This window comes from Staurois parvus, unplaced genomic scaffold (assembly GCF_062004578.1).
Source record: "Staurois parvus isolate SC_StPar_1 unplaced genomic scaffold, SC_StPar_1.0 ptg000454l, whole genome shotgun sequence".
NCBI lineage: Eukaryota > Metazoa > Chordata > Amphibia > Anura > Ranidae > Staurois > Staurois parvus.
Window position 1 is genome coordinate 10,993,868 of NW_028318250.1, and position 22,092 is coordinate 11,015,959.

Sequence of the window (22,092 nt, forward strand, 5' to 3'; positions counted from 1 at the left end):
GTTCATTCCATTAAGGTGGACAATTTTTTTTAATTGTTTGCTGATTGTACCACGACAGACCTAAAATCATACCTGCTGAATATTAAAATAAAGACAAAGTCACATGGTTCTGTTTACAAAGGTTTTGATATTTCTGAAATCAATAAAAGAACTATTAAAAATTGTAATAAAAATATGTTTATCCTTAAAAGTAGCATTTCTTGTTTTACAGTATTTTTTAGATCTTTTATGTCAACATGATAAGTGTATAGCAATGAATCTATTTAATGGGTGATGAGATATGATTTTCTACAAAAAAGGCACTTAGACTATAAACAGATGGACACTGCTAAAATCCCTATATGTAACTGGTCAGGAGCTATCTAAACCCAAACCCCCCCCCCCCCCTCCCGTGACCAAGATGCCCACATCATTTGGACCAAATATTCTTCAGTAATTGTTCTGTTTTGTAAGCTGAAAACCCACATTGTGATTGTTCTCTTCTTAGGATCTCCATATCGAGACAGGATCAGCATTGCCATTCTTCAACTGCAGGAGTCTGATGAAATTCACAAGATGAAAGAAAGGTGGTGGAGAGCCGGAGGTTGCCCAGAGGAAAAAAATAAGGAGGCCAGTGCCCTAGGCATCCAAAACATGGGAGGCATTTTCATTGTGTTAGCAGCGGGACTTATCCTTTCTGTAGTCGTCGCAGTGGCAGAATTTATATACAAACTAAGGAAAACTGCTGAACGAGAGCAGGTTTGTTTCCTTAATCTGTCCACCTTATACACACATTGCCACAATGATGCACAATACATACATACTACAAAATATATTTAAAAAAAAACCATACATATGTCTCAAAATGTTAAAGCCGACTTGCTTGGCTTTTATAAAAGTATGAGCGACTTAAGGCAGGTTTCTCTGCTAGTTTCATCTTTTGCAGGTACTGAGTATACCTATGCAACAGAAAGACACATTGACATGAAATGGCTGAAACAAATACAGGTGAAACTTGAAAAATTAGAATATCGTGCAAAAGTTCATTTATTTCAGTAATGCAATGGCTCTCCCAAATCTCCCCCTCCTCATTGACTGAGACACAGCAGAGGGAGCCTTAGGCTGTCAATCACAGCCAGTGGGGCAGGGCTGAGCCACACTTTGTGTGTCTTATGGTGGTTCAGGAGCAAGTATGCACAAGTGCCCCCAGAGCAAGCAGCCAGTTCTGGGGGCACTCAGCAGGAGGAAGAAGTCAGAAACATAAGCAGGGGACCCAGGAAGAGGAGGATTGGGAATGCATGTGCAAAACCATTGCACAGAGCAAGTAAGTATAATGTTTTTATTAAAAAAAAAAGAAAAAAAAAACCTTTAGTATCACTTTAATGAGCCTGCACACACATGCTTGTAAACCTGCCCTGCCTACAGATTAGAGAAAAAAAAAATCTGCATTGCTGGTTAGTATTTGTACACGTGTACATGTGTACATGTGCTTATACAGGTGAAACTCGAAAAATTAGAATATCGTGCAAACGTTAATTTATTTCAGTAATGCAACTTAAAAGGTTAAACTAATATATGAGATAGACTCATTACATGCAAAGCAAGATAGTTCAAGCCATGATTTGTCATAATTGTGATGATTATGGCTTACAGCTCATGAAAACCCCAAATCCACAATCTCAGAAAATTAGAATATTGTGAAAAGGTGCAATATTCTAGGCTCAAAGTGTCCCACTCTAATCAGCTAATTTAGCCATAACACCTGCAAAGGGTTCCTGAGCCTTTAAATGGTCTCTCAGTCTGGTTCAGTAGGAATCACAATCATGGGAAAGACTGCTGACCTGATAGTTGTGCAGAAAACCATCATTGAGACCCTCCATAAGGAGGGAAAGCCTCAAACGGTAATTGCAAAAGAAGTTGGATGTTCCCAAAGTGCTGTATCAAAGCACATTAATAGAAAGTTATGTGGAAGGGAAAAGTGTGGAAAACAAAGGTGCAAAAGCAGCAGGGATGACCACAGCCTGGAGAGGATTGTCAGGAAAAGGCCATTCAAAAGTGTTGGGGACTTTCACAAGGAAAGGACTGAGGCTGGTGTCAGTGCATCAAGAGCCACCACACAGAGACGGATCCTGGACATGGGCTTTGTATTCCTCTTGTCCTGAACAACAAACAACGTCAGAAGCGTCTTACCTGGGCTAAAGAAAAACAGACCTGGTCTGTTGCTCAGTGGTCCAAAGTCCTCTTTTCTGATGAGAGCAACTTTTGCATCTCATTTGGAAACCAAGGACCCAGAGTATGGAGGAAGAATGGAGAGGCACACACTGCAAGATGCTTGAAGTCCAGTGTGAAGTTTGCACAGTCTGTGTTGATTTGGGGAGCCATGTCATCTGCTGGTGTTAGTCCACTGTGCTTCATTAAGTCCAAGGTCAACGCAGCCATCTACCAGGAGATTTTGGAGCACTTCATGCTTCCTTCCGCAAACAAGCTTTATGGGGATGCTGACTTCATTTTCCAGCAGGACTTGGCACCTGCCCACACTGCCAAAAGCACCAAAACCTGGTTCAATGACCATGAGATTACTGTGCTTGATTGGCCAGCAAACTCTCCTGACCTGAACCCCATAGAGAATCTATGGGGCATTGCCAAGAGAAAGACGAGAGACATGAGACCGAAAAAAAGTAGAAGAGCTGAAGGCCGCTATTGAAGCATTCTGGTCTTCCATAACGCCTCAGCAGTGCCACAGGCTGATAGCTTCCATGCCACGCCGCATTGAGGCAGTAATTGCTGCAAAAGGGGCCCAAACCAAGTACTGAGTACATATGCATACTTATACTTTTCAGAAGTCCGATATTGTTCTATGTACAATCCTTGTTTTATTGATTGCATGTAATATTCTAATTTTCTGAGATTGTGGATTTGGGGTTTTCATGAACTGTAAGCCATAATCATCACAATTATGACAAATCACGGCTTGAACTATCTTGCTTTTCATGTAATGAGTCTATCTCATATATTAGTTTCACCGTTTAAGTTGCATTACTGAAATAAATGAACTTTTGCACGATAGTCTAATTTTTCGAGTTTCACCTGTAATTCTGAAATAAATAATAGTATTTAGTGAATTTATCTGCATGCAATTTGCAATAAATGTTTAGAGTGTAAAAAAAATCTAACTATAACTATTCTTAAAAATGTCCCCTCTCCCTTCCTCCTACTCTGGCTTGTATAAATAAAAATGTGTACTTACCTATTTTTAAACTGCTCTGGTCCAATCACATGATTCTGCAGCTTCAGCTCCCCTGTGCTAGGGAGTGCTCAGCAATGGCTGTGAATTCGCAGAGACATAACATCACCCATAGTCTCCCATGGCCTAGTCTTTGTCACCATTTCCTCCTCCCCTACAGTAGCAGCTCACTGATACAGAGGAGCAGGAGCTGCAGGATCACATGATTGGATCAGAGCCTATTAGAAATTAGAAATAGCTACATACACAAGTATTTTTCTATACAGGGTAGACAGGAAAGGTAAGAGGAGGGAAAAGGGAACATTTTTAACAACAGTTGTTGTTAATCTTTACTTCCACTTTAAGCATGCTAAAATTCACCTACTCCGGGGGTCAGCAACCAGTAGATCTTTATCTACCAGTAGATCTTGGCCAGGTGAGTGATAGATCACGGTCAGGGCTTGCTGACATGCCATCCCAGAGCATCAAACAGAGTACAATGCAGAGGGACTACTTGTAAAGCTGGAGCTGTACTAGGGAGCAAGAGCCATGCAAGCTGATGTCTCCTCTGTAGTGATGGCTCCCATTCCCTGTCTTTCTTCTCTTTTTTAGCATCATATGGGATCTGGTCTGGTCCAGTCACATGATTCTGCAGCTTTGGCTCCCCTGTTCTAGGGAGTGCTTATCAATAGCTGTGAATTCCCAGAGATATAACACCACCCATAGGCTCTCATGGCCCAGACTTTGTCACTGCTCCCTCCTCCCCTGCAGTAGACGCTCACTGACACAGAGGAACAGCTGATGCAGGTTCACATGACTAGACCAAAGCAGATTAGAAATTAGAAATAGATACATACACAGGTATTTTTCCATACAGGGTAGACAGGAAAGGTAAGGGGAGGGGAGAGGGAACATTTTTAAGAACAATTATTGTTAGCCTTTACTTCCACTTTAAGCATGCACAAATTCACCCACAGAATCTCCCCTTTCTTCTCTTGCTTAGCATCAGATGGGAAATTCAAACTAACTGGTGGATCATTTGGTGCATGTTCAGCAGTCTGCCTTTGCAGTTATTGAACCCACCTGGGCTCAGTCCTAAGAACTTCTGGGTTCATGCTTAGGGTCTTGGCAAAAGAAACAGAATCAGAAGTTGCAGATTTCTATCTGTAACATCAGAGAAGGTATTAGAAATTAATTTAAATCCCAGAAAAAAGATTTGCCACCACCCTGATAGTCCTTTGATCATTCCATGCTCCCCCAGAGAGCTATACTGTAATGCTCTCTGATTGGGTCTATGTTATACTGTTACAAAGCAAGCATGTCAACCCTTTTGTTACAGGCAAAGTTTTAATGTATTATTGCATCTAGGTGACAAGTCCTAGGATATACAGGATATGTATATATAACAGTTATATAAAAGATGCTTCACCAGCAATAACAGGTGATGTGTTTACCTAGATTGGAGCAGTTATTGATCATAAATAGTTTTTTCAATAAAGCTGCTGAAAGTACTTCTAATACTTGATAGTACCTATTTTTTATTGGATACCTTAACTAATTTAGGTAACTGTTCATTGCCTAATTATTGCACGCATCGCTTCCACTCTGCACTTAATTAAATACATACTGTATGTCTACCATGTATGACCACATTGTCTGTATAAAACAAGTGTTCTCATTACATATGAACCTTATTTACTGTATTTTATATCTTTTTTTAGCGCTCTTTCTGCAGTACAATGGCAGATGAGATCCGACTATCCCTTACCTGCCAACGGCGTGTCAAACACAAGCCACAGCCTCCTGTCATGGTGAAGAGTGACGCAGTAATTAACATGCACACTTTCAATGATAGGAGACTTCCAGGAAAAGATAACATGACCTGCAATACTGGATTAACACCAGTGTTCCCATAGATAAAATACAAAATGAATGTGTGCACAAAGTCCAGAAATCACCCCCTAAACAACTGTTCATGCCCTTCAGCCATTTTAACTTACAAAGAGGTCCAGGGCATCAAACCAAACTTGTATTCTACAGCCAGAAGTCTCTTGTTTACAAACAAAACTTAGAGGGAAATGCCAAGTTAATTTGTCTTCAGTGGACTTTGAAATGCCACAAAGACTTTGTGGTCCTTTTGAGCATGGCAATAAAAGAAAAAAAATGTTCCTCTCCTTTCTACTTTGTCCATGGAAGAATAAACTTTAGAGGGGGAGGAGGATCAGTTCTGTCTTGTTGTACACAGCACACTTGACATCCATGCATTCTGCCAAACTGCTCAGTGGAATTCATACTTCAGTGCTGTGCCTATGAGGAGTTTGCAACAGGCGCAGACTTTATGATATGTCTGAATCAGACAGCTAATGGGTCCTTTTACTGTGGCTGAATCATGAAGATTACTGCTTCAGAACTGATGCCAATGTACAAGATACAGCAGAGGAAAGGAAACTAATAACATCACTAGTGACCTGCGTTCCCTTCCTTTGCACAAGATACTTAGCACGAACCTTTAAAACTGAAAAGGAAATCTTATTTCACAGCAATGCCATTCTGTAAACACCTAAATTAACCATATGTCTTTATTTCAGTTCAGTGAGTCCTTAACAAGCTATCACCTTTCTCAACTTTCTCAAGTATTTCACCCAACCAAGCTGCCAACCCAGAAAACAAAGTAACCAAAGAGGGTAACATATGTTATACACCAACAAAAGTCAAAAGTGATTACCTAGGGTAGTAAATAATAACAAAAATATAAATTTTGCCCTGTGAGTCAACTATTTTGTTTCAGATAGAAGTTGTGGAGCTATGGTATTATGTGATTTGGGATTTCTGTACACTGAGATGGTGAAGTGTAGTTATGCGGCTGTCATAAAATTGTGCCCATGATGTCTTTTCTTTGGTTAATACACAACATTGCACCAAATACTATCACTTGTATACAATGATGTATTTTAATATAAATGTATGCAATTTATTTTTTGGTCATAATACTCTACCTTGCTTTATGTAAAATGGGCTTTACCATTAACAAGTTTTTGATGAGGGATCTTATATAGAGTAAATCCAGTACAAACCATAAAAAGGGGTCAACCTGCAATGGCATATAAAACAGACAATGTGTGGATCCAACAAAAGTCTGTAAAATGTAGCCATGAGTCTGTTGGTATTATTCAAATATGACAAACAAGATTGACATATACTGAGTAAGCCAGAATGTCTGTCCGTACTGTGTGTAATTGTATATTTTGATTACAACATTTTTTAAAAAATTGTGTTTTAATTTCTTGGTCTATTTTTTTGTATTGCAAACCAGCTACTATTCATGGCCCCTCAACCTACTATAGAAATGATGAAATATTCTTCAAAGCAATCTATGATAAGATATAGTACCTGCATTATGTGTAGTAAACAATAAGTTGAAAGTTAGTGTGGACTGCACCTTTGGGAGTTTATGATGCTTTTAGGACAAACTTGTATGTGGAGTATTGATGGTTTTACCTGCCCAAACTATACTGGATCATTATTTATCTTCGGGGAACACCACACAATGAGACATCTGCTCATCATTAAATGCACACTGCTAGGAACTGCAGCAGACACATCGTAGATGAACTGTAGGAGACGGATCTTAGATTAAGCTGGATGGATAATGTGCAGGTGAGAGTTGTAAAAAAATGTAATGTACCTTACATGGCCAGAATGTTAAATACAATATTTTCAATGGACCCATCTCTTTTGTTGGGCCATGTCAGGCCTGGCTAACTGGTAGTTGCCTATCTGACATTTTGGGTGGTTCTTTTCCCAACAGATTACTGGTAAAGTCAGAAAAACTATTTTAACCTCAGAATTTGTTAAAGAAAAATGCAAATTGTCCTCCGTCTGCTTCACACGACATAAAAATAAAATGTGATTTTTTTTCCATCATATGAGCATAGAGAAGTGTGGCCAACTCCCAAATATGCTCCATGTAGCATTTCTGAAATCTGATGTCTTTAGGCTATTGTTCATGGTGTGAGAGTGATCTTTATATTTCTATGCTGAGCTGATGCCACCTAGCAGAGAGAAGATTTACTGTATTTTTCTGTTAAGAAAAAATGCTGTATGTAAATTCTTACCCTGAAGTTAGATAGTCAGCAAAATGTATCAGGCAATGCAAAATATTAACCAGATGGCAGTCATTGTGATTTTACTTTTCCATTTTTTGCCTATTATACTAACCAAGGAACTAGCAATACTGTAACTGTAATAATTTGACAGGTATTTCTATGATGTTCTATTTTTTCCTAGTATAACATTGTGCTCCCAATCTTCTCTAGATAGTTGCCACTGCAGGTTTCTCTAGTCTCACCTCCTCGGACAGTTGATGCATCTGATATACATCATAACTAGGTCATTATTTCAAGAAGATATTTTCAGCTATTTGGTTTATTATTTGAGCTATTGCATTTGATACAAAATAAATCAACATCTATCATGCAGTATATTAGGCAGTTGAATTATAGGGGAAAAAACAATTTTTCTAACAGGCAGTAGTGGAAGCAGGACATATGGTTAACTCCCCGTATTATAGCATACAGGGAGTTAACCTTATGATAATTATAATGGGATGATGCAAACTGTACACATGATTAACCTGTGAATCATGTATGGGAATTATGTATCTTTTTGGTTTCTAGTGGTTTGGTAACTGTAAGGCATTTGATCAAGAGTAACCAAATTTTTCAGATTTCAAAGAACATTTCTTTTTTTTTCTTTTACTTATTTTAGATAGGAGAAATTATTGTTAATGTGTCATTTTTGTAGTATAGAGAGTGATGGTGCCTTCTATAGTATCTCATAACAATAGCTAAAACAGAACACCTTATCAAAACAATAACGTGGATCTAAAGTCTGCACTGTAAAGTTGAATATACTAAACTTTAAAGAGCAGAGACCAGTGGAAACAGTTGGATGATCCCACATTTATTTCCCCGTTTTCTTCATTTTTCAATTTTTTTCCATTTTCTCACTTTCTTACTAATCTGATAATGAATGTATATATACTCTCATTGCACTGCTAGTCCTCAAATTTATACATCTTAAATTGTCTTATTCACAAATTAAACCATAACCCCAGCAAATAATTGCATAATTGGAAAAACAGCCTACCATAATATCTGTAATTCTTTTCCAACCTGTGTTTTTACCCATCTCTGCCACAATATATGGCCAGAGTATAACACTGCTATTCAGAGCCTGCTATGCAGCTATTTATAACAACACCCTGTTATTGGACAAATAATGAGCTATACCCAGCTGCCAAGGTCCCTTTTTGCTCCTGTTATTATGCCTGAATGCCACCCTATCCAGCCACCAGTGCCTGAAATATATTTAGGTGAAAGTGTTGTGCAAAGCAATTGAGTCTGAGCTACTCTCGGTGCAGAACCTTTCACTCCTTTCTCTGGTGTGCAGGGGATAATGGGTCAATTAATATAAAGTTGGTTTTGTTGTTTTTTCGTAATCAAACCTGCAACATTATAATAAATATCATGATTTGTTAATTAATTCATAGCCAGTCTTTAAATGGAACTTGTTCAAAATACAAAGGACATATACAGTATGATTGTCTGTCGATAGCATTAACGCAGCAGTTTTTGTTTTTCGAAGTCCCTTGTAACATAGTTTTATTACCTGTTGATCCTGCCAGTGAATCCATTGTTTTTCAATTTCTTTAGCATGCCAAGCTATCCAGCAAAAGTGATAGTTTCAGGAGTTGGGACAAACCATTTAACATTGACAGAAGTGATTACAATGGTCAGAAGTTATTTATATGATTTAAACCTTTAAAATATAATACTGCTGCTGTATACTGTCTGCTTAAAAAATGTTAGCTTGTTTAATTTGTCATTTACCTAAAGTCCTTCTACAATATATCCCTTTATGAATACCCTGTCCACAGTGTGACAAATGTGATGTCACTATAGAATGAACAGTGTTGTCACCTTAAAGGAAGTGTGAAAAATAATAGATGGACTGTTAGACAGATAATACTATTTTATAGGGGAAACTAGAAAAACAAAACCTGCTGTGTTAATCCTACTGGCAGACCCACTTTTCAGTTTAGCTATTTCTTTGGATAAGTAAATAAAAATAATTGATTTTGATTTGTTTCATTACATGTTCTCTGTGTTACATGCAGCTTTCTGTGCACATTAGGAATTAGTACAGCTAGATGTTAAGGGGAATAATGAATACTGATTAATTTTAAAGAGTCATATAATTTAAGAATTCTATTTTAGCATTTTTCCACTAATAATATCGCCACATTTAAATGGTGCAATATTTTTTTCACATGACGTATTAGCAGTGTTGGTTTAAAGGTGCTTGGTTTTTAGATCTGACAGTGACCAAACATTTTTTTGGATAACAAAGACTATTTTTTTTTCTAGTGAATTTTGATATATATATATATATATATATATATATATATATATATATATATATATACAAATGTAGCCTTAGCTGTTTTAAGTTCTTAGTTGTTAGTAGTTATATGTTATCTTAAAACAGAAATCCCAGAAGAGCAAACTTATAGATGTATGTGTTGAATGCAAAGGCAAAGTATGTATTTAGTTAAATTCTTAGTATATAAGCCTGTCCATGATGCACTTTGAGTGTTATGGAACATTTACTTTAAAGCTATACTCCAGGTACATAATTAAGAATAATAGCAATGTCACCTTCCTGCCCACAGCCAGCAGGTTAGACAATATAAAAACAGCATTTCATTAAGTCATCAACTATGCTTTTTGCTCTCTACTCCTGTCAGCATTCTCCTCGTCGACACATTTGCATGCAGCATAGACTGATTGGGGTTGATTTACTAAAACTAGTGTTGTTGTGCATGGTAGCCAATCAACTTCTATGGAGAGCTGAACCAGATTTTGTGAACTCCATTTTTGTAAATCCACCCCATTATTTCCTAGTACTGGCACAATACTCCTTCAAATTCTAATAACCACTCCCATGGTCTTGCTTGCAATATTTTTGTTTAACGCCAAATGCCACACCAGCCTGTCGCTCCGCCCTACAGCCCCATACCACTGTGAGGGTACCAGAGAGTAGTACAGACCTTCACTGCTGGAAGAATGGGAGAGAAATCAGTGGATATGTATTTTTAGCTCCCCACTGTACATCAAAACATGGTGACATGTGAACACTCCAGCCAGCCGCACATCTCCACTAGCAGTGTCAGGGAACAGAAGCCTACATTTTGCCTATTGAAAATCAGTTTTATCAAAGATAAACAAAGATGGTTGTACTTCTCAGTCACTAGCATAATCTTTAATATCAGAAACAGTTTAGATTTACTTTAATAAAAATACAGGTACTTAGTTGTATGCAAAAATGTGATAAAGAAATATACAACATAAAGAAGCAGGCTAAATGGGGTTGAGCTTTATATAGTAAGGTTGGAGCCCTATTCTAATGGTCAGTTTATGAAATTACCTGTGCTTTGAGGAACACTAATATAACCCCCATACTAATGACAAAGTTACAGAAGGACACTCATTTTAAATCTGGCAGGTTTTAAACAAGATATTAGGAAGTACTATAATCACGTACAATTTGCATTTATCCAGATGAATTGATCAATGAATAACTTAGGTTTAGCTGAAAGTCCAACTCTGAGAATGACACAAAAATGGCTCTTGTAGTACCGCAGTGCCCCCCTCACTGCAAAGGTCAAAGGCTTGTTATGACTAAGGAATAAGGCGATATACATACTGTACTCTATACATCACTCTAACAGGTCTTGGCACTCTCCACCTCTTCCTGATGCTTTGGGCTGTGGAAAGTCTCTTGCAGTCTTTATGTACAGTACAATGCAGGGTTATTGGTCAGGCACTGCACAATTACATCAGAGTATCTTAGAGAAGAGGATTCTGGGACCGATCACACAAAGGGAAGGAGTCTGCCACAGTTAATCTGTTATCAGTTAAGTATTACACCTTATTTCTCTATCCCTAGACTTAACCTTACCTGGTGGAGAGGTTGCTGCTAGTGTTTTTTTTTTTTCTGCAAATCCTGTAGTTGGGCTTTAATGTCACAGTTAATGCACTGTGCACTACCTCATTCAACAAATATTGAAACATGACCATTTCCGGAAAATGGGGATGCTTCTTTTGCTGCGAATGATTAGCCCATTTATCCTGTCCTTTTTCTGCAATGAATGAAAACTATCAGTACAAATGTTATCCTTTTGAGTTGTCTCTTTTCCATAACATATTTTTGTCTAACATAATTGTTTTTTTGCTCACCTGAGCACTGGAACATTTTAAGTCAAATACACAATTTGCTTAGCCTCACCTTTATCAGAACTTAGCCGGTAAAGGAATATAAGTAAGTAAAAATAGGAGAGCAATTTATAATCCTTTTTTTTACTGTATTGCATCCATTATTTGTTTTATTCCCATCAGGTAGAATAAAAAAAAATAAAAAAAGTTAGATCTACGTTTAAAGCATTTTAAATCCAAAACTAAAACAAAAACTAATATATTTCAGCTTACCAGTTTTTAGGTGTGGTTGCTGCATTATTTCTTCTTTTCAAACTATAACTTTACTGTATCAGGACAACAACAACATGGCAGGATTACAGAAACCTCCCTCTCCTCTTTATCACATAGTTGGTAGGAGTCCTGAAGTGTTTAGAGATAAACTCTGTTAACTGATAACAATGCAGCACAGGCTGACCAATAGATGACTTATTTTTTTTTTTCTTTTAGAATAGATTCCTCCATCCACACAGATGAGGTGGATGGGGGAATCCTCCCTGCGGTTTTATTGTATTATGACTCCTCCGTCATTAAAATACACAGATCAGCACTACAGTCGATCATTAAATTGACCCCTCTCAAATGGGAATAGCCATAGATGGGTCGAAATGTATCCAGGACCTGCTGGACCAGACACATTTTGATCCATCTATAGCCAGTTTTATCAGCTGGCAAGATTTCAGGTAGGTTCTATGGGTATTGTGTTGAACTTATCAGATATAGCAAATTGATTTCAATGGATTATTTAACAGACCCAAAAGGGAGGAAGTAAGAGACGTACATATCCTTTAAGTAATTTCAAGATGCTTCATACAATTGGCTGAACAGACTATATTATATGTTGGAACTCACCTAGTGCTTATTCATAAATGTTTGACAGTGGACCACAAAATGTTGAGTTCCATTGTCTATTTTATGGGTAAGTATGGGACTTGTAAATACATACGGAAGGTAAACAAATAATAGCAGGAATGTTGCAAGGGCTAGATACATACATTATTGCATCAGCTCCATTTTTTACTTTTTACTAAAAGAAAACTCCACCAGTTAACATGCCTTCTGACAGAAAAATCATCCTTCCTTAGCCAGCCAGCCAGTTTTAGCTGGATCTATCAGCTATGGTATGTCTATAAACACTCTTCATAACTGCCTATAAAATCCCCTTACTAAGCCTTTTCAGGGGAACCATTGATCTGCCATCCTGTATTTTTTTTTCCTGACCATTATTGTTCGACTGCTACCCCTAGGGAAATTTAGCAAACATGCTAGATCATACTTTACTTGTTTCCTAAGCAATTTTGACATCTAGTAAAATCATTTTTTCAATATTGAATCCTTCAACTATAGAAGAGCGTTATGAGTAGGACTTTGGTTAGATATCTTCATGTCTGAGGTTAGTAAAGCTTGCAGAAAGATCTACACTTCATGCTGATCTCTTTGTGTCAGAGCAAGGAGAGGGTCGTAACCTGAATTTCCTGCAAAAGCAAATACTGCAATTTCAACTGCCACATCAATATGCTTTGGCAATGGAAAGCACATACAACACACTTTTGATTTGGTTAACCACGTAAGGCTCGCCAGCAGCATTTTCTTCCTAGCTCATCCGATGCTCAGAAGTGCTTTTGTAACTTTATAGTTAGAGTAAATCTGTCTTTAAAAAAATACAGTGGTTTCCACAGCTGGATGCCTTCTGAAAATGTGTGTTATGTAGCTGACCTGGAAAAAGAATTAATTTTAACGTACCCTGTTGCTATTAAAAGAAAATTAAAGTGGTTGCAGTTGTTTTTTTCTAAAATAATAAACATGTTATACTTACCTGCTCTGAGCAATGGTATTGTACAGAGCGGTCCTGAACATTTTCTTTTGGGGTCGCCTGCTGGCTTTCTGTGCTCCTCCTATTCTCAGTGCACCATCATATGAAGCTGGCAAGTTCACCAGGAGGAATTAAATGGAAAAAAGTCAGAGAAGAAAACTAATGTAGCCACCACATCTAAGGACTGGTAAACAGCTATACAGTATATTTTATTTTAAAATGTAAACAGTAAACTTTAGGCCTAAACTTTAAACATTCCACTTCTTTTAGTAGGCTAAGATGAGCTCTCTTTATAATTCCCATGCTATTTACACATTCTCTCTCTTCCTTCTCTGATGCATCTTTATTGAATTTGCTTCATACAGTACTAAATATTTTAAAGCAAAATACTCAAAAAAAAGTAAATCTGCCTTGAAATTGTCTCATTTTTAAAATGTACACGTTACACTTAAAGGAATACAGTAAAGAGTTTATTATTTCAAATAAAGGGTTGTTTTTTTTTGGTTTTTTTTACAAGCATTACTTTCTCTGCAGTCTCTTGTCCTAGTTCAGGAAAGGTCTAGGTGTCTTGGCCTTTACATAACTCAAAAAGCTGAAGAAATCTCTTGTAATTAAATGACTGTAAGGTTACCCATAAATATTATTATCCCAAGCATATACAAATGTATACAACTACTGTTAGTCACACAGAACAGCAAATTGGAAGCACATATGGCAAAAGTATTCCAACTCTACCATGTCTACCATGCAAGGTATGGAGATAAGGGCCTAAAGGAATCAAAACTTCTGAAGACTAATCAATGTGTAGCACAGTAAAGCCCTGATAAAACAGAATGTGTCTCATTACAATACAAATTTTAAAAACAAGAGGAGTATTCCCCAGAACCATGAAAATCAATTCTTTATGCTTCAAACAGCCAAATACACATCCAGAACCGTTGGTGTAAAATGCAAATATAGCCTTATAATATGTTTATTAAAATCTTCATAAAGCAGTTTCAGTCTTTTTGTCCATCATCCCTGCAGTGTATGGGAGCTTTTTTATTTATTCCCTTCTCATCATAACCATTTGGCTATTTGGAGTGTAAAGGAATGCTTTTCATGGCTCTGCCAACTGAACTGATATTAGGAAAATTCCTCTTACTTTTGGGATATGTGATGTAATAAGTCATGAAAATACCTTATGTTGAAAGAGGACTCTACTCTATTACACACTAATTCAGGGCTTTTTGATTCCTTTAGTCCCTTCTCACTCTAACTGGTATGATCTCGTTGGGTTTCAAGCCCTACTCCATAGAAGCCATGGCTTCCATAAACTGTGTTGATGATGGCTGATGTGCATGAAACAGCTGCAGCTTAGAATAAACAAGCAATTCCAGATGTTTGTTTGGTTGTATGGAAAGTAAAGGAATGATTTTCAGTGCCCTTCCCACTGTCCTGTAATGAGGAATAATGCTCCTATTTTTGGGATATTGGATGGAATCAGACTTGCATATTTTCAGTTGTAAGAGGGCTTTACTAGGCTAAGCTTTTAAAAGATTAATGTAATGTAGAGTATTGAACCACTGGACTGTAATGTATATTGGTTCCCTAACTGAATTTTTGTCCCAAGAAAGATATATATATTATATATATATATATATATATATATATATATATATATATCTTAGATATAGATATATATATATATATATATATATAGATATATATATGAGATTATATTTTCATTTACATTTAAAAGATTAATTGAATGTGCTGTACCACTACTTGTTTTTTGTCTGCCTTAACAATGCTTTGATCATGCTTGTTCATTCTTGTAAATCGCAGTAATATTACTGTGACATTGACAGTGACATTGACTTTTATTGTTTATACACCCCAGCCAGACAGCACACCAAGGAAAGTGACACCGCATTCTTTGTCAGAGCTACATAAGAGATACAGGGGTGTCATCTCCTGAACCACAGGAGGCAATGAAGGAAAACCAATACTCTGATGTCATCATCTCTGCTCACTTGACTCTCTCCTCCTGCCAGCGCTTTCCCAGTCAGCACATGTGTATGCAGCAGATCCAGATTGGCCCTTAGTACTCCCCCTTCCTCTATCAGAGTGCTGTTGTACAAGGGGTGACAGAAACTGATATCAAGACATATTCAGCTTCTTATTTTAGTTGTAGTGCTTAAAAATACATTTAAGATTTTTTTTTAAGGAATACACAATTGCAAATTTTTTTTAATATATCTGCCCAGAGATCAACTCTAAACTCTAAAAAAAATTACACATTCCTTAAGTTGTCAAAGTTCGGGAATACTAAAGCATTTAGAAAAGTCATAACATGACATCAATGCATATGTTGCATTTATATGATGCTGTGTCCTGTAATAGAGGATTTAAGGTTAGGATTGCTAAAACAAATAGGGCATTTTTACACAGCAGTCAGTCCATTAGGTAACATAAAATGTAAAAAATACTGCTACCGGATTTTAATGTTGAATAAGGTATCCTGTTCTACAAAATTATAAGTATATTTGCATTAAATAAGACATTCAGAGGCTAGTCATCTGCACAGGGACATAGTCCAAATGCATATAGAATAGTTTCTGAATTCCAAGGTAAAAGGTACCTTTTTTCATTGTATATTATCTACAATACCCCAACAATGACACATGCATTTAAAAGTGCATATGGACGCAGATTCATGGAGGCAGATGACTATGGCAGATACTGACAGTTAGCCAACTCTAATACTTCGCCCTCTGATCACCCAAAATTGAAGGTGATTTTAACTAGTGAGATTTCTCACTCTCTAGGTGCAGATTATAAACTATTATTTCTAGATTCTTAATGACTTTATAAATAGTAATTTATGATGCTAGGTTGTTCTGTTATAATCAATATAATTTATGGAACATACCATAGATATTTTCACAGAGGAGTAAATGTCAAATGTTTCCCTGTATCTTAAAATAAAACCACCATAAGGTGCAGCAATTCCTAGCCTCCTTCTGAAAATGCTGGTTGAATGACTTTTGTGGCTTTAATGCTTGCTGAGTCAATGACCATGAATATAGAAGTCCCGATTTGAATATACTGTATGTTCAGAGTCTGTGCCCATAGTTATAGAAATAAGAGAGTTAGCCTTTTGGGCAGGCTATCAGCACTTTAAAAGAAGAAGGTGGGAATGCAAGTCTTGCTCTTTCAAGTGTTTTTCTCATGACAGGTTTCTTTTACGGGAAAAAAAAACTACTTGGTGATGGTAGGTTATGAATATTTTTTTTATTGTGTTTGTAATGATCTTGAAAAATGTTAATGCAATAAAGGATAGAAATGCTTTCTGATTGACAAGGGTTAAACAGGTTTGGACTGGATATTTGGCAAGACTAGCATTTGCCATAAGTGTAGGTGTGTCTGAAAGCTTTTATGAGCTGTTGTGAACTACGGCTGAATGATGAATGTAACAAAATCAATTGCTGTATACACATATCCAGCACTTTTCCCAAAAAAATTGAAACCAAAACAAAAACATTATTCTTGCTGTGGTTAGTCAAACTTTGAATGGATATCAAATGTGCTCTTTTCAGCTTTCTAAGCTTTGGCTCGTTTGTGGTCCCAATCTGGTACTTATGTAGTCAAACTCTGGAAGAATCATTATTCTGCAATACTTGACATGCCATTAAAAGCGATAATAAAATTGCCAAATAAAAACTCTAAATTATCTGGAAATGAAAACTAAATTTAAATGTTGGAAAAAGTATCTTAAAGTGTATCTATGGTCAAAATGTAAAATCATATATTCATTTGCACACTGTATTCAGTTATGTCTAGCCTACTTCTATTAATATCAATGATATTGGCATTTTTAAACGTGCTTAGTGAATAATTCCCACACATTTACTTACATTTTGCCACACATACTCACTATGCTCTGTGTAACATATGTCACAGAGCCTGCCTTCTGAACTACAGAGGTGCTGAGGGGGAGGGGTTTCAAGGGGCGGAGTCAGTACAGGAAACATTGTTCCAGGCAGCAGGGTATCATGGGATATGTAGTCCTTAGAGGTAAATAGCAGGGGGGACGCGTCAAAGCATGCAGGGAATCCAGGAAGTTGTGGAAAGAGATGACCAGCAGACAGGCAGCACTCACAACATGAAAGGAGATTTTTTCAAGTTAGCTTATATTGGATTGTCAAAAATAAATATTGTTTTTATTGCTATTACAATGCTAATGTTATAAAATGAAAATGTATGCTGTGACCAGAGAACTCATTTAAAATGGAAACATTAATTGTACTGTCACATTGTCATTGATAATATCTTCAAGTTAATATATATATATGTATGGTATAACTACTACAACAGTTTCAAGAGTACAATGTTTAAGCTAAGAGAGGGAAATGATTTGCAAAACATTCATGAAATTCTAAAACATGCAGGGTTGTGCCAAGGGTAGGCAAAAGAAACAACCACCTTGAATGCTTCAGCAGAAGAGGGAGCAAATGGGCAGGACCTGCAACCTATGCTGCTGAAGTCATTCATAGCTTATGAAGGGGGAGCACTTTGGCATTTTAACCTTGGGTGCTAAAGGACCTTGTCCCAACACTGAATACAGCTTGTGTGCCGCTTTATTGATACAGCATATAGTGATACAGGTTTGTTTCCTTCAGAAAATATTTCACTTAGGGTTGGCAAAGTTAACTGTTTACCATGCTGTAAGTGACCAGTGAAAATCCTTCATTAAAATTATTCTGCTATAGTACAGCTGCTACTATATTAATATATGTAGCAGGACCACTGCTACTTCCATGAAACAAAATTCTACCTTGCTGATAAGAATGTTTTTGGAAATATAAAACCATTATTAAAAATGGACATTCTACCATTTACACACCAGAATTTCTATAAATATAAATTTTGTTGTTTTTTTTTTTTTTGTAAACATTTTGTAACTAATTTCTTTCATGGTAACTGTGTTACATGCGAATCATTATATAAAATGTGTAAATAAAATATAAATATATATATAAATATATTATATATATATACATACAAAAGAGAATTATGAATTTGATATTATTTTACTTTTTAACACTGTGATATATTCGAGTGCACAGTTTGCTGTATGGGGTAATATGGTTTTAAAGTTTTAAATAAAAACATTTCTAGAAAATATGTTGTATTTTCTGAACATTTTTGAGGATTTGGACATTTTTAATGGTATGAAAGATATAAATCATTGTTGAAACTGTATGAGAAGTCTAGAAAATACCACCAACAATGAACCATATTATTATTGTGAAGATTCAAACAGTTTTTTGTACAGTTGTGTCCAAAATTATTCAACCCCCAATGCTGTAAAGGGGTTTAGGGACTATAGTGTACATTTGGAATTGTATTCAGAATCAAATCCTACAAGGACGTTGTAACTACCCAAATGCAACTAAAATGACATCAATTGTTTATGTAATACAGTAGTAAATGGTTCTTATGTGGTTTCTTCATTGCCACAATTATTCAACCCCTTAAAGACTACCACTCTGAAGAACAGAGGTTCATACAGGTGCTTTCCATCAGGTATTGAAAACACCTGTGGATGTCACCGAGCAGCAATCAAGCATAATAAGCACCAATTAGGCAGCTTTAAAATGACTGTGATACTCAGCTCCTTCTAGACATTTACTGGTGTGGTTACAAACATGGTGAAGGCAAGAGAATGGTCCAGGAAGACAAGAGAAGAGGTGATTTCTCTTCACAGGAAGGGCAATGGCTATAAGAAGATTGCAAAGATGTTAAACATACCAAGAGACACCTTAGGAAGCATCATTCGCAAATTCAAGGCAAAGGGCACTGTTGAAACGCTACCTGGTCGTGGCAGAAAGAAGATGCTGACTTCGACTGCTGTGCGCTACCTGAAGCGTAGAGTGGAGAGAAGTCCCCGTGTGACTGCTGAGGAACTGAGAAAAGATTTGTCAGATGTGGGTACAGAAGTTTCAGCCCAGACAATAAGACGCACACTGCGTAATGAAGGCCTCCGTGCCAGAACTCCCAGGCGTACCCCCTTGCTGTCTCCAAAGAATAAGAAGAGTCGACTGCAGTATGCCAAAAGCCATGTGGACAAACCACAAAAGTTGTGGGATAGTGTTCTGTGGACTGATGAAACAAAATTAGAACTGTTTGGGCCCATGGATCAACGCTATGTTTGGAGGAGGAAGAACAAGGCCTATGATGAAAAGAACACCTTGCCTACTGTGAAGCATGGTGGAGGGTCAATCATGCTTTGGGGCTGTTTTGCTTCTGCAGGTACAGGGAAGCTTCAGCGTGTGCAAGGTACCATGAATTCTCTTCAGTACCAGGAGATATTGGATGGAAACGTGATGCAGTCCGTCACACACCTGAGGCTTGGGAGACGTTGGACCTTTCAACAGGACAATGATCCCAAGCATACCTCCAAGTCCACTAGAGCATGGTTGCAGAGGAAAGGCTGGAACATTTTGGAGTGGCCATCGCAGTCACCAGACTTAAATCCGATTGAGAACCTCTGGTGGGACTTAAAGAAAGCAGTTGCAGTGCGCAAGCCTAAGAATGTGACTGAACTGGAGGCCTTTGCCCATGAAGAATGGGCGAAGATACCCGTAGATCGCTGCAAGACACTTGTGTCAAGCTATGCTTTACGTTTAAAAGCTGTTATAACTGTAAAAGGATGCTGTACTAAGTACTAAGATTGAATGTCACTTGGGGGTTGAATAAAACTGATAATGCTGTGAGCACAGAAAAGACATTTGTGGTTATTTCATTATAACTGTTATGTTATATTTGTCTGACCTACAAGTGCCTCTTTAATGTAAATGTAAGCAAGATGACTGAATGATCAAAAGCAATGTCAAACTGGCCAAAACACTCAATTTCAGTGGGGGTTGAATAATTTTGGACACAACTGTATATGGTCAAAATATGAACATATGAAAGAACTAAAGTTTTGCCATTGCTGACCTCCTGAAAATGTTCATTGACTGGCTGTTATGCTGACCCTAGCTTTATTACCTTCTGATTCACTGAATCGGAGCAATTATGAAGCTCAAAAAAGTCAGAAAAAAGAAAAAAGTCCTTTTATGGATACTTTTGGGAAATGGAATTCAAGTAATAAATTAGGAGGTTCAGCAAAACAGTAATAAAGCTAACAGGAAGCAATTATCTGAAAATGAGGTCAGCAATGACACTATCAATGTTTATTTAAGGCAAGTTTTAAAGAAGAAATACACTGTATGGGCAAAATTGTGCATACTTGACCATCACACTTACCTGTATGGCCAAAGGAATGTAGGCTTTCCACCAAATCGGAAGTTTAGATGTCTCCACTGAAAGGAACTTGTTTTGTCCTTGCTAAATGTTTCTAGTGTATAATTCGACATGCATCTAAACCCTCCTATTCTGCAATAAGCCAGACTGATTGTAATCTTGAAGCTTTATTAGCAAAAACACGGTGGGGTAAAACAGATGAGAAATACATACAATCAATATATGAAACATACAGAAACAACTAGGCTTCAGATGGCAATAAGTCCATGCTCACCAGTGATGCTGTCTGTAGAGGATGTAGGTTTAGTCCATCAACATGTGCTGTATGGATGATGGCTGGTTTCCTCTATTTCAGTTTTAAGATGGAGTCTGAGCTCCCAGGATGCACCTGTTTCCTTTGCTCTGAATGAGAGATGATGGGAGGTCTTATTAAAGTTAAACAGTCTCAAACTTCTGCAAACATTAAATTTATTCTGGACTCCATCTAATGGAAAAATTTACTATTGCAGGGAGGACAACATAATGAATGTCCCTGCTGAACGCAGAACAGTACTGTTAATTGGTACAGCATGTAAAGATATTTTAGACAATTGTGTGATTTTTGGGGAAAAAAATATTTTCTGTCCACATATGAATATCCCCCTGTGCACAAAGCCAGGTCCATAAAAATAAGGTTTGCTAAGTTTAGTGTAGAGGATCTCAAGTGTGGCCTGCTCAGATTCCTCACCTTTGGAATTCAATGGAATGCCTATTGTGAACCAAATCTTCTTGTCCAAAATCAGTGACAAATGTTCTTTTGGCTAAATAGGCACAAATTCCTACATATACATTTCAAAATCTTTGGTAATGTTTTATCAAATGAGTGGAGGCTGTTATAGCTGCAAAGAGAGAATGGGAAAGGGATGCAACTCAATAATAATGCTCATGAATTGGAGTAGAAGGTAAAACAAGCCATTATAGATGTGATAGTACATTGTCCACAAATGTTTAACTATATGTCATACATCTTTTATGAGAAAGGATGACAGTGAGGCATTGTGGACCTATCTCAATGTAAGCTTTGCTGATGAACAGGATCAGTGTACACATGGTTAACATGTTAAAAATCTGTGTGTGATAATGAGCACTTCTGACAATCAAAAGCTTTTTTATCACCATGCAAGAAAGTCTTACATAATCCAATCATCTCAAGAGAGGTTCCAATCAGAAGCATTGCTAGCATCAGGATGAGGCTATATAGAGCTACATGTGAGATGACTTTCCTTCATTAGGACATGTATCAGTTCTGCGAATATTACTTATCTCTAGACCACAATTACTAAAAAAAGATGAAAACTGTGTTTTGCAGCTGGAGATCTCAGAATACTTGCTGGAGTTGGTGGTGAAGTCTATGACAATTCAATTTTTAATTTGTTTTCAAAAATTATTTTAAGTAAATATTTAAAAGTATCATGAATAAATGTCATAAA

The 22,092-nt window shown here is 37.0% G+C and overlaps 1 protein-coding gene across 1 annotated transcript in view; it reads left to right on the plus strand.

Moving 5' to 3' along the window:
- The window catches only part of GRIK3 (glutamate ionotropic receptor kainate type subunit 3), a 708,422-nt gene extending 699,068 nt beyond the window's left edge, over positions 1–9,354 (plus strand). Inside the window, exons 15-16 of the mRNA XM_089688809.1 lie at positions 488–738; positions 4,924–9,354. Coding sequence (XP_089544935.1) covers positions 488–738; positions 4,924–5,118 — 446 coding nt within the window. The 3' untranslated portion in view covers positions 5,119–9,354. The remainder of the gene's footprint in view (positions 1–487; positions 739–4,923) is intronic.
- The last annotated feature ends 12,738 nt before the right edge of the window (positions 9,355–22,092 follow it).